The sequence below is a fragment of the Protopterus annectens genome, chromosome 1.part0 (assembly GCF_019279795.1).
Source record: "Protopterus annectens isolate FY-2018-M chromosome 1.part0, PAN1.0, whole genome shotgun sequence".
Lineage (NCBI taxonomy): Eukaryota > Metazoa > Chordata > Ceratodontiformes > Protopteridae > Protopterus > Protopterus annectens.
The window spans coordinates 1,874,465,335-1,874,484,364 of NC_056725.1; the positions used below are offsets into that span (position 1 = coordinate 1,874,465,335).

General features: G+C 45.1%; 1 protein-coding gene across 1 annotated transcript in view; it reads right to left on the bottom strand.

Annotated features, from left to right (window-relative positions):
* The window catches only part of NIPBL (NIPBL cohesin loading factor), a 4,951,262-nt gene that overhangs the window by 3,756,987 nt on the left and 1,175,245 nt on the right, over positions 1-19,030 (bottom strand). The window contains exon 9 of the mRNA XM_044076429.1: positions 7,122-7,757. Within this exon, the coding sequence (XP_043932364.1) occupies positions 7,122-7,757 (636 nt within the window). The remainder of the gene's footprint in view (positions 1-7,121; positions 7,758-19,030) is intronic.

A 19,030-nucleotide genomic window follows, 5' to 3' on the forward strand; every position in this document is an offset into this window, starting at 1 on the left:
TCTCCAATCTTTTCCCTTCCTTGGTGCCAGGAATAGTCTGGAATAAAAACCATGACCTTGTTCGTGAGTAGGTACCTCGAATAGCTTTCATGTCTATGAGATCTGAAATTTGTCTTTGTGCCTCTGCCCTCTGTGTGGCAGGTTTGGCATGCCTCTCATTTTTGGAAGGGTGTGCAAATGGAATCTGTAGCCTCTGTTTATAATGTCCAGGATCCATTTGTCTTTTGTGACAATATGCCAATTTTTTGAAAATAATGCCAGTTTTCCACCTAAAGGTGCTGCCATTTGAGCTTTGCTTGGCATGCAAAGGGGAAAGTCATTGGGCTTGCTTTCTGAATGGCTGCGAACTATCCTCACCACCTCTGTGTAGGAGCTTGCCATTTGTCTGCCTCTAAACGATCCTTGAGATTGCCCTCTGCCCCTCGGCGCCTGTATCTACCTCTTTGGGGTCTGTCCGTGGCTGGAAAGGACCAATGTTTGGAAGGCCAATTTCTACTGAAACGTGGAGGTTGTACCTGTAGAAAATCTTTCACTGTTTGCATTGATTTAGCCTTTTCCTCCATTTTCTTTAATACCTCCTCAGCTTTAACACCAAATAATACATCCTTTTGAAGAGGGGCATCTAGTAATTTAGCTTTGACATGATCTGGTAAGGTTTGTTCCTTGAGCCAGGCATGTCTACGTATCACTGATCCTGTAACAGCAGCTCTACATGAGGCCTCTAGAGCATCAAAACCACATTGCAAGGTATGTTTACCCACTTGTTCTGCACTATGCATCAAATCCTGCAACTCCTTCAAGTCTGGTTGTTCAGGTTGTGACATTTTACTTCTCAATTGTGATAACAGAAACTGTTGGTACTTTAGCATATGGAACTGGCAGTTTAATGCCCTCATGGTTAAGGTGGCCGAGGTGTATACCTTTTTTCCCCACCTTTCTAAGGATCTGGAATCTCTCTCGGAAGGTAATGGATTTTTAGCAGTGGAGGCCTTAATTCCCTTGTATAAAAATTGGTGCGAGTCAGGAACCCGGTAGTACCGGTCAGGCTTGACTGGGGCTGGAGGTAAAGAATCCGGGTTAAGGCAGGCCTCCGAGAACACATCATCTAGTATGTCTAAGACAGGAGGTATCGCCAGAGGCCTGTGCTGAGGTAGCAAGAGAACAACCCTAAGCCTTTTCTTGGAATCAGAGTACTCTTGGCCTTCCCAGTGGAAGTGTTCCCTTAAGGTATGCAAGGTTTCCCCAAATGAGTAATCCTCTGGGAGGGGGGGGGGCAGAGGGAATGGACTCCTCTGCATCAGAATGTTCAAAAGGGGAGTAAGAATGTTCCTGTTCATCAGAGTGCTCTGAAATAATGGAGGCCTGGTCAGAGGAGGGGGATTCTTCCTCCACTCTGGGCCTTTTGTCGGGGGGGGGGGTTGAGAACCCCTGATAAGAATAATTAAATCCTCAGCCATTTTAAGCATCTGTTTTTTAGGCATGGGGCCTGGAGAAGGGCCCTGTGTAGCTTGTCTCTTAGAATGCATGGCTGCTTTAGACTTAGTGAAAGCCTTGATGGAAAAAGAAGAGGAAGGTCTGAAGACACCTTGAGAGGAGGCAGACCTGTCTACATTTTTTTCGTAATTTCAGGAGCTGGCCGACCGGCACTTGCGAACTGCTTCTGCTTCGGGCACCGCGCGGCAAGAAAGACTGAAGAAACTGGAGTCGGCTGGTTCTTTTATACCCCTGTCGCACTGACGTCAGGGAAGAAGCGACGACAACCGACGGCGGACCTAGACTTTGGAATTCGGCCGACCGAGGACCCGCCTGACGGCAGGAAAACCCATCTGTTATGACTGCAGCTGTATGCACGATGAACATCAGCTTTAGAGAGAGGTGTGTTCTGAGTGGCTATATTATCTGCCATGCAGCCAGATGTAAGGTTCCGTGTTGGCTGTGCAGGATCTGATTGTTTTGTTGAGTCAGAAGATGAGGCATTAGAGGTAAAGTCCAGGCTGGGCCTTGAGACAAGTTCTTTAAGATTGGGTACCAGTGCTGGCGTGGCCAGTCTGGGGCAATTAAAATAATTTTTGGCTTCTCTTGTCTGACTTTTAGGAGCACCTTGGGAAGGAGAGGCAGTGGTGGAAAGGCATAAACTGTTAGGGTTTTCCAGCTGAAAGATAGAGCATCCACTTTCCATGCTTGTGAGTGGCAAGTCCTTGTGCAGAATTACTGTAGTTGGTAGTTGTGAGGGGAGGCAAATAGTTCTATGTCTGGGCATCCCCATCTCCTTATCATGCTGAAGACCTGTGGATTTAGTTTCTACTAGTGAGGGTCCATGAGGTTTCTGCTTAGTTCGTCTGCCAGAGTGTTTTTCTTTCCTGGCAGGAATTGTGCCTGCAGATGTACTTGATAGGTCAGTGCTGTGTTCCACAAAGTCATGGCTTGCCTGCAGAGGGGGTAGGAGTGTGTGCCCCCTTGCTTGTTTATGTACCACATAACTGTAGTATTGTCAGTCTTTAGTAATAGTTTTCCTGGATGTAGTAGGTCCTTGAAGGCTGTCAGGGCATTCTGTACAGCTAGCATCTCTTTTTGATTGATGTGAAGATGCATTTGGTCCGTGGGGCCACGTGCCCTGAATACATTTTCCTTCCATGTGTGCCCCCCAGGCATAATCCGATGCATCTTTTGTTAGTGTCTACCTGGCTGTGGGTAAAGTGAAAGGCTGTCCCTTGTTGTGGTGACAGGCCAGTGCCCACCATCGAAACTCCTGTTGCAGGCAGGGAATAGAAGTTGTTATTGTTTCCAGGCTGTGGCAATGCTGAGTACAAACACTTTTTAGGTACCATTGTAGCTTCCTCATATGTAGTTTTGCATATGGAATTAGCACGATGCAAGATGCCATGAAGCCCAAAGACTGCAGAATTTTTCTTGCAAGTAGCTGGGTCTTTGTTGCCATCAGATGAAAGTAATGAGTCAGTTGCCTTTGCTTGTCTGGCGTGAGATAAGCCATCTGGGCAGTTGTCTAAGCTTGCACCCAGGAATATTATCTCTTCAGAGGGCACTAGTTTTGATTGCTTTTCGTTTACTGTGTACACTAGGCAAATTAGTAATTCTTTTACAAACGCCAGATGCTTTAGTAGAATGTCCTTGCTCTCTGCTTGAATAAGGCAGTCGTCCAAGTAGGGATATATTTGAATTCCTTTTTGTCTGCAAAATGCAATTACTGGTGCCAGGCATTTTGTGAAGACCCTGGGTGAAGTAGATAAGCCAAAGGGCAGTGCACAGAATTGGTAATGCATTGAGCCAGCTATGAATCTGAGTTATCTTCTGCAAGATTGTCTGATTGGGACATGCAGTTATGCCTCTGAGGTTCAATGTAACAAGCCAAGCCTTTTTGCCCAGCATGGGTAGAAGTTGCTGCAGTGTCAACATTTTGAATTTTGGAACATCCAGGAAAGTATTTAGAATTGACAGGACCAGTATTGGTCTCCAGGCTTTGTCCTTTCTGGGTACCAAGAAAAGTCTTGAGTAAAATCCTTGCCCTGTTCTTGCCATGGTTCTTTATGAATAGCTCTCATGTCCATAAGAGCAGAAATTTGTTTTTGTGCCACTGCCCATTGGCTTTGTGGCAGGTCTGGCATACCTTTTGACCTTGGTAGGGTGTGAAAGTGGAACCTGTAACCCTGAGAAACAATATTCAGTACCCATTTGTCCTGGGTGATCATATGCCAATTTTGAGAAAAGTGCTAGCTTTCTCCCTAAGGGTGCTGTCAAAAGGTAAGTGCTTGGCTTTTGTAGAGGGAAGTCATTGCGACTGTTTCCTATAAGGTTGTGATTTGTCTTCTCCGCCTTTGGGGGCTGAAGCACCCCATTGTTTAGGTCTGTATGAGCCTCGGGACTGAGATCTGCCTCTTTGTGGCCTGTCTGACAATGGAAAGGACCAATTTTTAGAAGGCCAGGTCCTGCGAAATCTAGGTGGTTGAACCTGTAAGAAATCCTTTACTATCTGCATTGATTTTGCTTTATCCTCCATTTTCTTTAACACCTCTTCTGCCTCAACACCAAACAAAAGTATCATGCTGTAATGGAGCATCCAATAATTTTGCTTTAACATGATCAGGTAAATTTGTTCTTTTAACCAAGCATGCCTTCGAATGACAGAGCCTGTAACTGCAGCTCTGCAAGAAGCCTCTAATGAATCAAAACCACATTGTAGAGTATGCTTTCCCACTTGTTCAGCTGCATGCAATAAATCCTGCATTCCCTTATTGTCAGGACAATCTGAGCTTGTAAGCATTTTCTGTTTTAGCAAAGACATTAGGTATTGTTGATATTTAAGCATGTGAAACTGGCAGTTTAACGCCCTTACAGCTAAAGTAGCAGAAGTGTAAAATGTTTCCCCCCATCTATCCAGTGCTCTAGAATCCCTATCAGAGGGAACAGGGTTTTTTGCAGTGGAAGCCTTGACCCCTTTGGGACCCTGAGAAATTGTTTCTGGGTCAGCAGCAGGGTTTTTATAAAGAAATTTATGAGAGTCTAGGACCCTGTAGTACCTATCTGGCTTGACTGGTGCAGGGGGTAAAGAATCAGGAGACAAACTGGATTCAGAAAAAAACATCAACAACAATATCTAGAACAGGGGGAATAGCAAGGGGCCTGTGCTGAGGCAGTAAAAGAAAGTCTCTGAGCCTTTTCTTGGATTCTGAATAATCCTGGCTCTCCCAATGGAAATGCTCCCTCATGGTGTGCAGGGTTTCCCCAAAAGAGTAATCCTCAGGAGGAGAGGCTGAAGGGATAGATTCTTCAGCATCAGAGTCTTCATAGGGAGGAAGAGAATATCCCAGTTCTGAAGAGCAATCAGAAGAAATAGAAACCTGGTCAGAGGATTCATAGTCAGTGTCTTGCCTAGGCCTTTTATCAGGAGGGGATGGGAACCCCTGATCAAAGTAATTAGGTCCTCGGTCATTTTAAGCATCTGTTTCTTTGGCATGGATGACTGACCAGGAGAATGCTGTACTTGTTTGCCTTTAATGGTGTTTTAGACTTTGCCTTGGCTGCAGAAGTAGACTTGATAGTAAGCTGTGTAGGTCTGAAAACACCCTCAGAAGCCGATGCCTGCTCAGCGGCTCCGGACCCATCTGAGGGGATAGTTTTCCATAGGCCCAATACCTTGAGTTTCCAGAGGTCTAGTTGTCTCCACGTGGGAGTCGGAAGCGGCCTGTAGCTCTGAGGTAGTGGGTGTCAGGGGCTGCGAAAGCGCCTCACTGAGAACCGGCGACTGGCCTAGAAGAGGCTTCGTAGTCAGTTTTGGACCTCGGATGCTTGTCCTTTTCTTTGTCTTTGCGTTTTTTATGAATTCCGGTCGTTGGTTGTTCTGACAGCATTATGTAGTTAAACCTTCGGCCAAAGTAATGTAAAGCAAAATCAAACAGACGCTTAATAGTGCGTTGGTTGAATCTAGCACAAAACCGACAACTAGCAACGTCGTGGTCAGGGCCCAGGCAAGGAATACAGTAAAAGTTAAAATCCTTATGAGGTATTTGCTTCCCACAAGAAATACAACTGTTAACTTTTACTGACATCAGTCTGGAACAAGAAAAAGTTTCCCCAATGGGGTACTTAGCTTTATTGAAGACTTGGGTTCTGAAATTCTATTTCGAAAATCTCAGGAGTCGTCCGACCAGCACTTGCGAACTGCTTTTGCTTCGGGCACCACGCAGCAAGACAGACTGAAGAAAATGGCAGCGGCTGCATCTTATATACCCCTGGCACACTGACGTCAGGGAAGAGGCGACAGCAACCAACGCCAGACCAGGACTTTGGAATTCAGGCCGACTGAGGGTAGCCTGCCAGCAAGATAACCCAAGTGTAATGACTGCAACAGTGAAACACAATGAACATCAGGCATTCAGCTGAGATACAGCAATTCTGTAAAAGGTCAAGACAATGATGCCAATACCCCAGTGAGTCTCACAAAAGCATCAGGAGATGGGGATCTTGGCAGAGAGGACAAGGGAACCACGAACTGACATTTTTTACCCTGTGATATCAAGGACATCAGGTTTTTGTATGAACAGCATCACAAAGGCTTCATGCACTTTGTTTGCAAATGTATTTACAGCTATGTTTTTCCATTATTTGAGACAACCAGACTTCTCAATCTCACTTGACAAATCCTTCCCTTGACTTCAGAGCCAACTACTCCTCTTCCTACTGGGAACAAGTTTAATGCTTAAAAAAGGGGCTCAACTCCCACGCAACTCTTCTTATTAAAGAAAACAAAGTAAAGTAGTCAGACAGTTTTAGGTGATGGCCTCAGACAAACTGAAAATATTTTAGTAGAATCTGTTGACCAAAAGTACACTTTTGGAGACATTTCTTCAGAACAGAACGTCGGCCTTGGATCTAATGAGACAATCACAATACAGTACAATAAAATAACACAGGAAGGAAAAACTTTACAAACTGTATAGTTTTTTCTGGAGGTCACCTAACTACCACAATTACAACAGATCTTTGCAACAAAAAACAATTAATGACCCATCATCACTCTTCTCTCATTGCCAAGTATGTCTTACTGGAATCAGCAGTTTGGAGGGAGAAGCTTTGCACTGGGACATCCAAAAGCTCTGAAGTTGCTCAGATGACCAGACATCAAGCTCACGGCATAACCCCAAACACAAAAATTCATATTGCAGCAGTGATTACTACAACAAACATTTGTAAATACACATCAATGTCACGAGCTATAGTGGACACAATAAATCTGTGCTTCCAAACTAACAGTATTCCTGTTATTCTTGAATACATCTAAAAAAACAAACATCAAAATGATAAACATAACTAAAATTGTGGGGACAATGGAAAACAACTCACATGATCACATGAGAATGCTAAAACAAAACTATCTGACATAGAATCAAGTACTACAGAATCTTAGGAGACATGGGTACCAGCTGCTAAACAAGCTCATCCAGCAACCCACAGGTTTTGCCACAATAACAGCTCTGACCAAAATAAAGTGACTGTAAAGCTCTAATGTGGCATACCACTCGACATCTAATCACAAAGCTGCTAACCAGATGCATGTATTATTTCTAAGTAAATTAAGTTCAGTGGCAAGAGGGGGAATTTCTTACCCTTGTCCTGTACTTCCTTGGAGAATCTCTCTCTTTCAATAGCAGATTCTCGTTCGATTCGTTCAATTTCTGCCAAGGCATCTAATTCTACTTCATCATAAGTGACTGTTTCAGACTGCTGAGATTGTGATTGTTGTCCAGATGTTGGAGACTGTTTTGTAGCAACAACTGAAGTGTTCTGCTGTAAAACAGGTACCTGATGTGCCTGAAGAAATGCTGTCTGCTCATGCTGTGGCAAACACTGAGATGAATTTAATGAACGGTTCATTTCCTGTGGCATAACAGGAATTTTGGCAGTCTGTCCTAAGTACTGCATGTTACTGAAAGAAACTTCTCCCTCAGTCACAGTAGTATTTTCAACATCGGGAAGCATATCTCCATGTTGGTCCATATCTGATGACCTCACACGTGAAAGTCGTAAGGTAAGTTTCGTACAGTCTTTAGATGGAGAACTAATGATGTCGTACATTGCAGCTTTTTCTGGTTGGTCTTTTTCATCCTTGCTCAATTTAATCTTCTTATTTTTTTTCTGCTTTCTGTCAGGTGAGTCTAAAAGTATGTCTGGTGGAGCATCTCTAGGTGATGTATAAGGAGGGGGCTGCGACTGGGACTGTAATATTAAAGGCTGTCTTGACCCTGAAGCAATAAACAGGAGAATAATCAAGTCAGCATTAAAACAAATCTTGCTCAGATCATTAGACATTTAATCCATAATTTGTTTAAAATAGCTAAATAGATAATAAAAACCGTCTTGCAACAGCAAATCAACCTTCCAAATCTGGAAAGCAACATCCCCCAGGGGAGCAGCCAGTTTTTGCCTGAGAACTACACTTTTTAAACTATTAGGCTTTAAAGCATGCTTGAAGGGGTAAAATTCTATTCAACAGGAGGGGGAGTAGGGCATCTGGAGAGAGATGCAAATTGCGACTACAAGTAGATAGATGGATTAAAGGGTGTGGGCGTGCATATTAGATGACAAAATGAGTCAAACTTTGGGTGGAAATGGGCTACAGGACCTGTAGTAGACTTATCTGAAAGTCACATGGGTGGGAGAGGCTGAACAATGACTCCAGGGCAAGTACTGGAGAAAGGCGCATTCATGCAAGTGTGAACTGCAAAGTGAAGCCCTTCAAGCACCACAGCAGAAAGAATGCAGCTGAGGGGAGCAATTAGTGGAATGAAAGTGGAGAACCATGGGGGAGAAGAGCATTAGGGTGGCAATGTTAGGATGTCTCAAAAGAAAATTTCTTCTTATTTTTCATCTGTTTTAAGCAGGTAAACCACCAGACAACACTGCCCCTTATGAGGGGCAAACCTGGAGCACCGTGTGGTTAACTTGCTTAGAGTCACAATATATGCAAATGAAGGTAGAAGATGATCAAACCCTTGTACTCAGGAAAGCAGCTCATTAGCAGCTCAGAACTTTAGTCCACTACTACACTGATGCATTTGCTGAAAAGGAATAAATAAAATAAAGCTGAAATATCCAAGCAGATGAAAATTCTAAAAGTTCAGGAATGATTTACCTAAAGGTTTTAGCAAGAAGGAACATTACGTAAAAGAAAAAAAGTTCAGAAGGGAAAGAGGGATTATGAAGGTTGTAATGAAACACTGCTGACAAAGAACTTTGTTACAACTAAACTGTGTTGTGAGGACGGTAGAGTATGTGCTGGCGATGAATACAGTGCATCAACCATGCTTAAATGGAGGAAATATGCATAGTTTCTGATTTTTCCAAATTGAGAGGAATAACCTAACAAGAGTACGTGCAAAGAAATGAGTTTTTTGTGGACACCTGCAGTCATTCAGGAAATGGAAGAGAGCACAAGCATGATCATAAAACATAGTAATGGCATAAAGTACAGTTGTGGGACAGTATTCAACTTGGCCATCAATATTACAGTGCAAAACCACTGTTGCGGTACATTTTACACTAGATCCAAGCCCATATATAAATTATAATGTAAAATGAAAACTTTCACTTTCCAGGTGAACAGCCATAAGGCTAGTCCCAAAAAACTGCCAAGCATGCACTTTTCAAACAGAATTGGGACAAAAGAGATGGGGGGGGGGGGGTGCACAAATGGGTAGTTGAACCTACTCTAGCAATAACCTCATACTCAATCAACCATGGTTAAGGTGAGTACCCTCACACATCTGCGCTAAGTTCCACTAAAGATCACCACTACAATACAAGCTATAGAATGAAAGAATACGAAGCAGTAGATAGAGGTCCTGACACAGGGTCTGAGGAGAAGTCTTAAGCATACATTTCACAACAGATACTGCAAATCTGACCAGTGTCTATACTACAGGTGCAGCATATAATACTTGGAAAAGATGCAAAGTGAAATCCATGCAGAAGCTTCAAATAAGCATTCAGCACTTCTTGAAAAATGCATCAGCAGTAAAGAAAAGTTGTGTAAAATCTTACCATAACCATTGATATCCTTCTCTTTTATGTTGCAGTATTCAACATATGGGTTTACTCCTCTTGCTTTGCGAATGTCCGGCCAGTGTAAAAAAAAAGTTTTCAGTCCCTGTATGGTGCGTGGGACATCTAACGTGGCTCAAGGAACATGGGTCATAAAAGTGACGTTTGCATGCACCAGCCCTCAGAATTGTAAGCCCCAGTCGGACCAGTCCCAGTAAGGGCAATGCCAGTCCTGTGCCACTCAGAAAGGGAAATGCAGCCTAACAGGAGGGGAAGGACGGTGGGAAGGAGTACTGCAACATGGAAGAGAAGGATATCTATGGTTCTGGTAAGATTTTACACAACGTTTGTGTCCTTCTATTCCCATGTTGCAGTATTCAACATATGGGTGAGTGCAAAGCTCACTGCGAAGGAGGGGGTGGTTTCCAGGAATCCATGAAGGAAAGCCCTTGCAAAACCCACCCTGGCCTTGGAAATGTGGTCTAACTTGTAGTGCTTGGTGAAGGCATCAACTGCCAACCAAGTGGCTGCATCAAGAATGGTAGAAGTGTCCACACCTTTGAAGAAGGCTTCTGAGGAAGCCATAGTCCTGGTGGAGTCTGCTTTGACAATGCTTTGCAGGGATTTCCCATGGTATTTGTAGCAGAAGGTAACTGTTTTGGAAATCCAGGTAGAGATAGTTTGCTTGGTTACTGCCTTCCCCGGGCTCTGGGATGGAAGGAGACAAACAGTTCATCAGCTTGCCTGATGGGCTTGGTTTTATGCAGGTAAATCCTGAGCCATCTGTGAACATCCAGTGAGTGAAGTATTCCCTCACTGTCCCCCTGTGGGTTAGGGGAAGAAGGTAGGTAGGTGGATGGCTTGATTCAGCCAGCCAGGTCCATTCACCACATGGGCATAACTGAAGGGTTAAGCTCTAAGAGTAACCCTGTCATTGTGGAAAACTATGAAAGGAGGGTAGCCATGAGATCTTGCAGCTCTAATACTCCTCTGGCTGAGGTCAAGGCTATGAGAAGCACTGTTTTCCATGTACAGAATTTTAAGGAGGCTTTGTCTGCTGGCTCAAATGGAGGGAGCGTGAGCTTTTCCAACCATAGTAAAGGTCCCATGTGGTGGGCTGGTTTCCTGGGGGGCCTCAGGTGAAGAACCCCTTTGAAAAACAGCTTAGCTGGCAGCCTGGACGCTAGATGGGTTCTAGGGGAAGGCATGCTAGAATAGCAGACACGTGGGCTTTAATGCAGGAGTAGGTCAAACCTGTCTGCAGTAGCTCACACAGGTAAGACAGAGCTACAGGGGTCTCGCTTGCGAGCAGGTCCAACTGTCTTTTGTGACACCATATAGAAAATCTCTTCTACTTTGAAAAAGAAGTTTCTTCTAATTGGTTTCTTGGCCTCCTGCAGGACAGGGAGCATGTCCTCATTGTAAAGGTGTCTGAAGGGGATCAGAATCCTATCAGCCACAAGGTAAGGTGCAGTAACTGCCACTGTGGGTGCATTTGGGATCCCTTGTGTTGTGAGAGAAGGTCTACTCTGGGGGGGGGGGGGACTTGTGATTACCCTTCGATAAATGAAGGAGTGGGGGGAACCAATGCTGTCTTGGCCAGTAGGGAGTCACCAACAAGATTTTTGGTCTGTCCTGCTGGATTTTCTGCAGGACCTTCTGGATAAGTGGGGAGGGAGGGATGCACAGAAAAAAGTACAGTTGTGTACACTTACCATAAATGTAGATGTTAGAGTGTATTCACTGTTGCAGTCATCACATTTGGGTTATCTACCTGCAGGTAGCACTCAGCCGGCCTGAATACCAGTGTATTGGATTCCTGCGTCGGATGCTCTCTCTTCTTCCATGATGTCAACATGCAGCCAACACCATTACATCAGTTTTCTTGCCCCAGATGTCAGATTCCCTCACAATGGGAAGCAACTATATGTTACGGTACACCTCCATCAAAAAGCAAATACACCAGAAAACAAATACACCAAACAAGAAAGAAAGGTAGAGCCAAGAGAAGTCAGGGGGGCTGGAGAGAGGGTAACCAGGACTTCAACAGTGAATACACTCGAACATCTACATTTATGGTAAGTGTACACAACTGTACTATGTTCTTCGCGTTTCACTGTTGGTCATCACATTTGAGTAGATTCCCAAAGCTAAGCAAGGGAGGAGGAAGTTAAAGACCATGAGGGCCAGCTATTAAGCCCTGCAAGACTGCAGTGGCAAAACCAGCTATGGATTTAGAAAAAATAGGCATGTGGTAATGCTTGAAGTTATGCACAGAGCTCCAGGTAGCAGCTTCTAGGATGTCCCTGGTAGGGACTCCTGGGAAAGGCTGCAGAGGTACATGCAGCCTTAGTGGAATGTGCTCTTATCCCCCTGTGGGGTAGGTTTTTCATGGTGCTTGTAGCAGAAATGAATACAATGGGCAATCAATTTACAAATGGTTTGCTTTGAAATGGCCTTCCCCTCTGTCCCTGCAGCAAAGCCAACTAGCAGCTGTTCAGATTTTCTGAGAGGCTTAGTCCTGTCCAAATAAAATCTAAGTCGTCTGCGCACGTCCAGAGAGTGCAGTATTTGTTCTCCTTTGTTTTGTGGATTAGGGAAAAAAGTAGGCAAATGAATTGACTGATTTAGGGCCACACTAGACACCACCTTGGGCATAAAGGAAGGACTGGAAACCCTGTCTGCATGAAAGATAGAGAGTTCCACTGCCATGACGGCATGTAACTCACACACTCTTCTTGGTGAAGTGATGGCTAGAAGGAAGGCTGTTTTCCAAGAAAGGAATTTCAACTCTGCAGTTGCAGCTGGCTCAAAGGGAGGGAGAGTGAACTTTTTCAATACAAAGTTAAGGTCCCAGGCTGGAGTACGGGCTCTCCTGGGGGAGGGGGGTCCTTAAATTTTTGGCCCCTCTAAGGAATTGCTTTAGCAAGGGGTGAGAGAAGAGGGGTGGCACAGTATTACAATGTGCTGAAATGGCAGGCATGAAATTTAATTGACGAGAAGGATAGGCCCTTGTGGAGCATCTCTGTTAAGTACTGAAGAATATGAAGTAAGCTGGGCACCACTGAACCATTTGAAGCTGAGGGTGCAGAATCTGGCTCCTCTACAGGGACAGCAGGGAAAGCGTCTGAGGCAGGTGCCATGGTTCCAGCAGTGTCATACTACGCAAGTGGGGGTACCAGTGCTGGGATGGCCAGTCCGGTCCAATTAGTATTGTCCTTGGCTTGCCCTGTTTGACCTTTAGCAGAACCTTCGAGAGGAGAGGCAGAGGGGGAAAGGCATAAACCGAGATGCTTTCCCAGGTAAAGGACAGGGCATCCACTTTCCAAGCTTGACTGTGGGAAGTCATTCTGCAGAATTTGTCCAATTGGTAGTTCTGAGGGGGAGGCAAACAGGTCTATCTCTGGAGTCCCCCATTTGTTCCTCAAGAGGTTGAATATATTTGGTTCCAGTTTCCATTCTTGTGGATCCATGAGATTTCTGTTTAGGTAGTCTGCCAGTGAATTTAGCTTGCCTGGCAGGAATTGAGCTTGTAGGTGCACTTGGTAGCTCAAGGCTGTGTTCCACAGAGCCATGGCTACTCTGCAGAGAGGGTACGAGTGGATTCTCCCCTGCTTGTTTATGTACCACATAACTGTGGTGTTCTGTCTTTACCAATAGTTGTCCTGGAAGAATGCGGTCTTTGAAGGCTGTCAGGGAATTCTGTACAGATAACATTTCTTTTTGTTGATATGCAGGTGCATCTGTCTCGGGTTCCATTTGCTCTGAATGCACTGCTCTGCCAAGTGAGACCCTCATGCAAAGTCTGATGAGTCCGTTAGGATTTGGGCGGCACGGGGTAGAGTGAAAGGGAGCCCCTTGTTGTGGAAGCAGGCCTCGGTCCACCAAAGGAACTATATCTTTATACAAGGAATGATAGAAATCATTGATTCCAGGTCCTGAGAATGTTGACACCATAGGCTTTTTAGATACCATTGTAGTTTCCTCATATGCAGTCTTGCATATGGAATTAGTAGAATGCAAGAGGCCATGAACCCCAGAGCTTGCAGACAGCTGGGCTTTGTGGCCAATAGTTTGAAGTAGGTTGTCTAAAAAAAAACTTGTTTCTCTGGAGTGAGGAAAGCCATCTGGGAAGTTGTGTTCAAACTTGCTCCCAGGAATACAATCTGTTGGCAGGGTACTAGGTGAGATTTATTTTCGTTAATGGTGTACCTCAGTGAGGTTAGAAGTTTCTTTACGAATGCCAGATGTTTTAATAGCAGGTCCTGGCTTTCTGCCTGATCAGACAATCGTCCAGGTATGGGTATATTTGAATATCTCTCTGCCTGCAAAATGCAATGGCTGGAGCTAGACACTTTGTGAAAACCCTGGGCGCAGTAGATAAACCAAAGGGAAGTGCAGAAAACTGGTAGTGCATGGAGCCTGCCCTGAAGCGTACGTATTTCCTGCAAGATTCCCCAATTGGAATGTGTAGTTAAGCTTCCCTTAAGTCTAAGGTTGCCAACCAGGCATCTTTGCCTAGCATAGGAAGCAGCTGTTGAAGTGTTAGCATTTTGAATTTTGGCATCACCAGAAAGGTGTTTAGAATAGAGAGGTCCAGGATAGGACACCAGGAGCTGTCTTTTCTGGGTACCTTGAATAAAAACCTTGTCTCCTTTGTTCTGCTGGGACAGGTTGAATAGCTCTGATACTTAGAAGAGAACCAACCTGCTGTTGGGCCTCCGCCCACTGATTTGGGGGTAGGTCTGGCCAACCGTTTGGGATTGGTAGGGTGTGGAAGTGGAATCTGTATCCTTGGGGAAATTATTCACAACTTCAACAAAAGGCACTCGAGAAGAACAAGATATATGAAACAAAAACGCACTGTGTTCTGTAATTGGCGTTTATGTGTGATATGTGTACTGGAGTGCTGAGAGTCGCATTAAAGTGTTTGATGCACAACTAAGGAGTCGAGCCTCTTGTTCTTCTCGAGTGCCTTTTGTTGAAGTTGGGCTGTTTTCAGCACTTGTCCGTGCTTTATCTGTTTCGAAATTATTCACAACCCATTTGTCCTGGGTAATGAGTTTTCAGTTTTTTGCATGCAGGGTGAACTTTCTTCCTAAGGGAGCAGGCAGTTGAGCAAGGCTTGGAAGGGTTAAGGTTAAGTCATTGTGCCATTTTTCCATAGGGGGTGGCTTACTACTCCCTGCTTTGGAAGTGGGAGCACCCCACTGCTTAGGCCTGTGCGTAGCCTAAGACTGTAACCTAGGTGGTCTGCTGTTCCTGGGTTTGGACTGAGAAGGCCCGGAAGAGACTGGAATGGACCAATTCTTTGAAGGTCAATGCCTACTAAATCTGGGAGGCTGTACTTGTAGGAAATCTTTAACAGTTTGCAAAGATTTAGCTTTTTCCTCCATCCTTTTGAGGACTTCTACTTTGTTGCCAAACAGGCGGTCTTGGCTTAAGGGAGCATCCAGTAATTTAGCTTTAACATGATCTGACAAGTTTTGCTCCTTAAGCCAAGCATGCCTTCCAAGTACAGACCCACGGACAGCAGCCCTGCAAGATGCTTCTAAAGAATCAAAACCACATTGCAAAGTATGTTTACCAACTTGTTCTGCAGAATGTATTAAATCCTGTAATCCTTTGGGTTCAGCACAGTCAGGAATCAACATAATATTCTGTTTAAGTAGTCCTATAATATGCTGCTGGTACTTTAAATATGAAACTGGCAATTTAAAGACCTAATGGCCAAAGCAGCAGAAGTGTATACCTTCTTACACCATCTGTCCAAGGCTCTACAATCTCTATCAGAAGGGGTAGGATTTTTGGCAGCAGTAGCCTTAATGCCTTTTGGTCCTTGGGAAATGATCTCTGAATCCACAGAAGGATTCTTGAAGAGGAACTTATGAGAGTCAAGTACTCTAATACCTGTCAGGTTTTCTGCGAGCTGGAGGTAAAGTGTCTGGGGAAAGGCTAGATTCCAAGAAAGCATAATCTACAATGTCTAGAACAGGAGGGATAGCTAAAGACCTTTGTTGAGGAAGGAGTAAGAATTCCCTAAGCCTCTTTTTGGAGTCAGAGTAATCCTAGCTTTCCCAGTGGAAATGCTCCCTAAGTGTGTGCAAGGTTTCACCAAAAGAAAAATCTTCTGGAGGGAAAGCAGAGGAAATGGAATCCTCTGCATCAGAATCCTCATAGGTAGATAAGGGCAAATCCTGGTAATCAGAAGGAACAGAAATATCAGATTCCTGATCAGAAGAATCAGAATGAAAACCAGTTCAAAGTCTCTTAGAGGTGGAGGCTGGCTTCCCCTAATTAAGGCAATAAGGTCTTCAGCCATTCTAAGCATTTGTTTTTAGGGATATGGGCCTGAGCATGCGGCTTGGATGTCGGTTTTCTAGGCGTGGTGCAAGTTTTAGGCCTGGATAAAGAAGATGGCGTTGGTTTAAAATGCAAGTCTGTAGGCTGGAATAAACCCTCAGAAGCCGGTGCCTGCACAGCGGCTCCGGACCCATCCAAGGTAGAGACATCCGCAGGTTCCATAGTCAAAGAAGCATCTCACTGCATACCGGACACTGAATGGGTCTCAGTAGAGGCCTGCGAATCTTAAGTAGCAGGTATCAGGGGCTGCAAAAGCACCTCCCTGAGTACTGGCGGACTAGTGACTAGCTTAACGGAAGCATAGTCAGCAGTTTTGGACCTATGTGGTCTGTCTGTCTTTATCCTTACGTCTTTTCATAAGATCGGTAGTTGGATGGCTTAACAAAGCCATTTCAGAGTACGGATGCCAAGTACCAAAATAATGTGTTGCAAAGATAGTCCGACGACGAATAGTTTGGGGGTTGAACAAGGCACAAAACCAACAGCAAGGGACGTCGTGGCCTGGGCCTAAGCAAGGAATGCAGTACGAATGAAAATCTTTTCGAGGTATTTTTTCCTCAGGTAAGAGGATTGTTAACTTTTACTGACATCGGTTGGAGCAAGAAAAAAGATCCCCAAAGGGGTACTTTTTTTATTTTTTTTTTTGAAGGCTTCAGTTCTGAAACTTGAAAACGAAAATTTCAGGAGTCGGCCGTCTGGCACTTGCGAACTGCTTCTGCTTCGGGCACCACACGGCAAGAAAGACTGATGTAATGGCGTCTGCTGTATGTTTTATACCCCTGACGACCTGACATCATGGAAGGAGAGAGAGAGCATCCAATGCAAGAATCCAAGACTCTGGCATTCAGGCCGGCTGAGGGCTACCTGCAGGCAGATAACCCAAATGTGATGACTGCAACAGTGAAACACAAAGAACATCTTCCCCTTCCAAAAGATTGAGAAGGCATATGTTTCCAGTGCCTGAGGGTGTGGTGTTCCGGTGCAAAATCCAGAAAGTTGGCTGTTGATGGAGGAGGCAAACAGGTCGATTTGAGGTGCAAGCCACCAGTGGACCACATCCAGGAAGACATCCCTGTGAAGCATCCATTCTTGGCTGTCTGTGATGGTTCTGCTGAGATGGTCTGCCTGGAGTTCTGTAGAGAGGGAATGTAGACTACCTGCAGGTTCATTGCCTTTGAGGTGGCCAATTCCCATACTAGGAGAGCTAGTCTGCAAAGTAAGCAGGACTTGGTCCCTCCCTGTTTGTTGAGGTACCACAGGATTGGGGTATTGTCTGTGAAAATCTTTAGTGGGTCTTCCTGAAGATATGGTTGGAAGGCTCGAAGGGCCAGGAGGACTGCCCTCATTTCTCGAGCATTGATGTGTCCTTGATTTTTGATTTTGTGGCTCTGGTCACAGACCCGCACTGTATGATGTCCCAGAGTTGCTCCCCAGCTCAAGTATGAGGCATCTGTGTGCATGGCCTGTGGGGGTGGGGGTGGTTGGAGGGGAAGACCTAGACTGAGGGTTACCTGTGACAACCACCACTGGATTTCTAGTTTGAGGCATGGTAGGAGAGGAACCCTGCACTCCAAGGGGGAGTGTTGTGTCCAGACTGACCGAAGGTACCACTGCAGCTTTCTCATATGAAGTCTTGCTAATGGTACCATGGGTAGGGTGGCTGCCATGTAGCCCATGAGCCCTAAGATACTATCTTGCTGTCAGTTCTGTTGAGGTGGATATTCCATCAAGTTTTCCACCTTTAGTATAGGAAGGTAGGCTTCATGACCGAATTTTTCACCCCAGGAAGCCAATGTCTTGAGTAGGCTCATGGTGGGATTTTAGGAAATTTATCTGGAATCCCAGACACTGAAGGAGAGACACAACCAGGCGCACATGTTCCAGAAGGGTCTCCTTGTCGCATGCCTATAACAGCAGATTGCCTAGATAAAGGAATATCTGGATTCTGTTTGTCTTGCAGAAGGCAATCACTGGTGCCAAACATTTGGTGAAAACGATGGGTGCAGTAGAAATCCCAAAGGGCAAGGCAGAGACTTGAAAGTGAGAAGGATCCAACAAGAACCTCAGTTACTTCCTGATGTGAGATAGGTGACCACAGATCCCTGAGGAATAAGAGGAAAAAGGGTTGGTAGGCTCAACATCCTGAAGGTTGGAGAACCTTTAGGAATAGGTTGAGATAGGAGAGGTCTAGGATTGGTCTCAAGGACCGTCTTTTCTTGGTACCAGGAAAATGTTGGAATAGAAACCTCTTCCTTTTGTGGCGGGAGGGGGCACTGGTTCTATGGTGCCTTGAGCCAGCAGTGCCCGTAGTACTGGCTGCAAGAGGTGTAGTTGTTTTGGAGGTTGTGGGATGCTATTTTGAAGGAATGAAAGCACCCAGAGGGAGCAAGGGAGGAGGCGAGGGTTGTAGGTTTGGCAGGTAGTCGGATGCTACCTGCCCTGTCTTGAAAGGATGGCTTCTGGCTAGAGGCAGGAGTAGCTCTAGTTTGAGGAGGCTGCTTTCTGGTAGGTTTTCTAAGCCTAGAGGGAGCAGTAGGGTGAAAATGTTTTCTAATAAACTGTGTTTTAGCTGGGAAGTTTCTTTGAAATTTAAGAATACAGGAGACCAGCAGGTGTTTCAAATCCTGCATTCCTTTCCCCTTTTGTTGAAATGACAAACAAATCTGCCACTTTTGCTCCAAATAAGGCTGCACTGTCAAGGGGTGCATCAATCAGTTTTGCTCTGAATTCATCAGGAAGGGACCGGAGGCGCAGCCAGGAGTACCTTAAGGCAGCTGCTGAGACTTCAGCAGCATCATAGCTGCACTTTATGGAATGCCTGATGACCTGGGAGGTGAAAGTCAGAAGGAAGACAGGTGAGGCTTTGGCAGCACAACCTGGTGCATCAGCCAGCTCCTTGGAGGCTTTCTCCAGGAGTGAAAAGGTATATTTAGCCATATGTGTCTGATAGTTTTTAGCCCTGAAGGACAAGGTGGCAGAGGTAAAGCTTTTTCCTACCGAGATGCTCCATGGTTTGGCTGTCTGTCAGCAGGCAGGAAGGAGGTGGTGGGTAAGAGTTTAGATGCCTTATCTGTGGAAATAGAGATGGTGGCAGGATCTGCTGGCGGACACT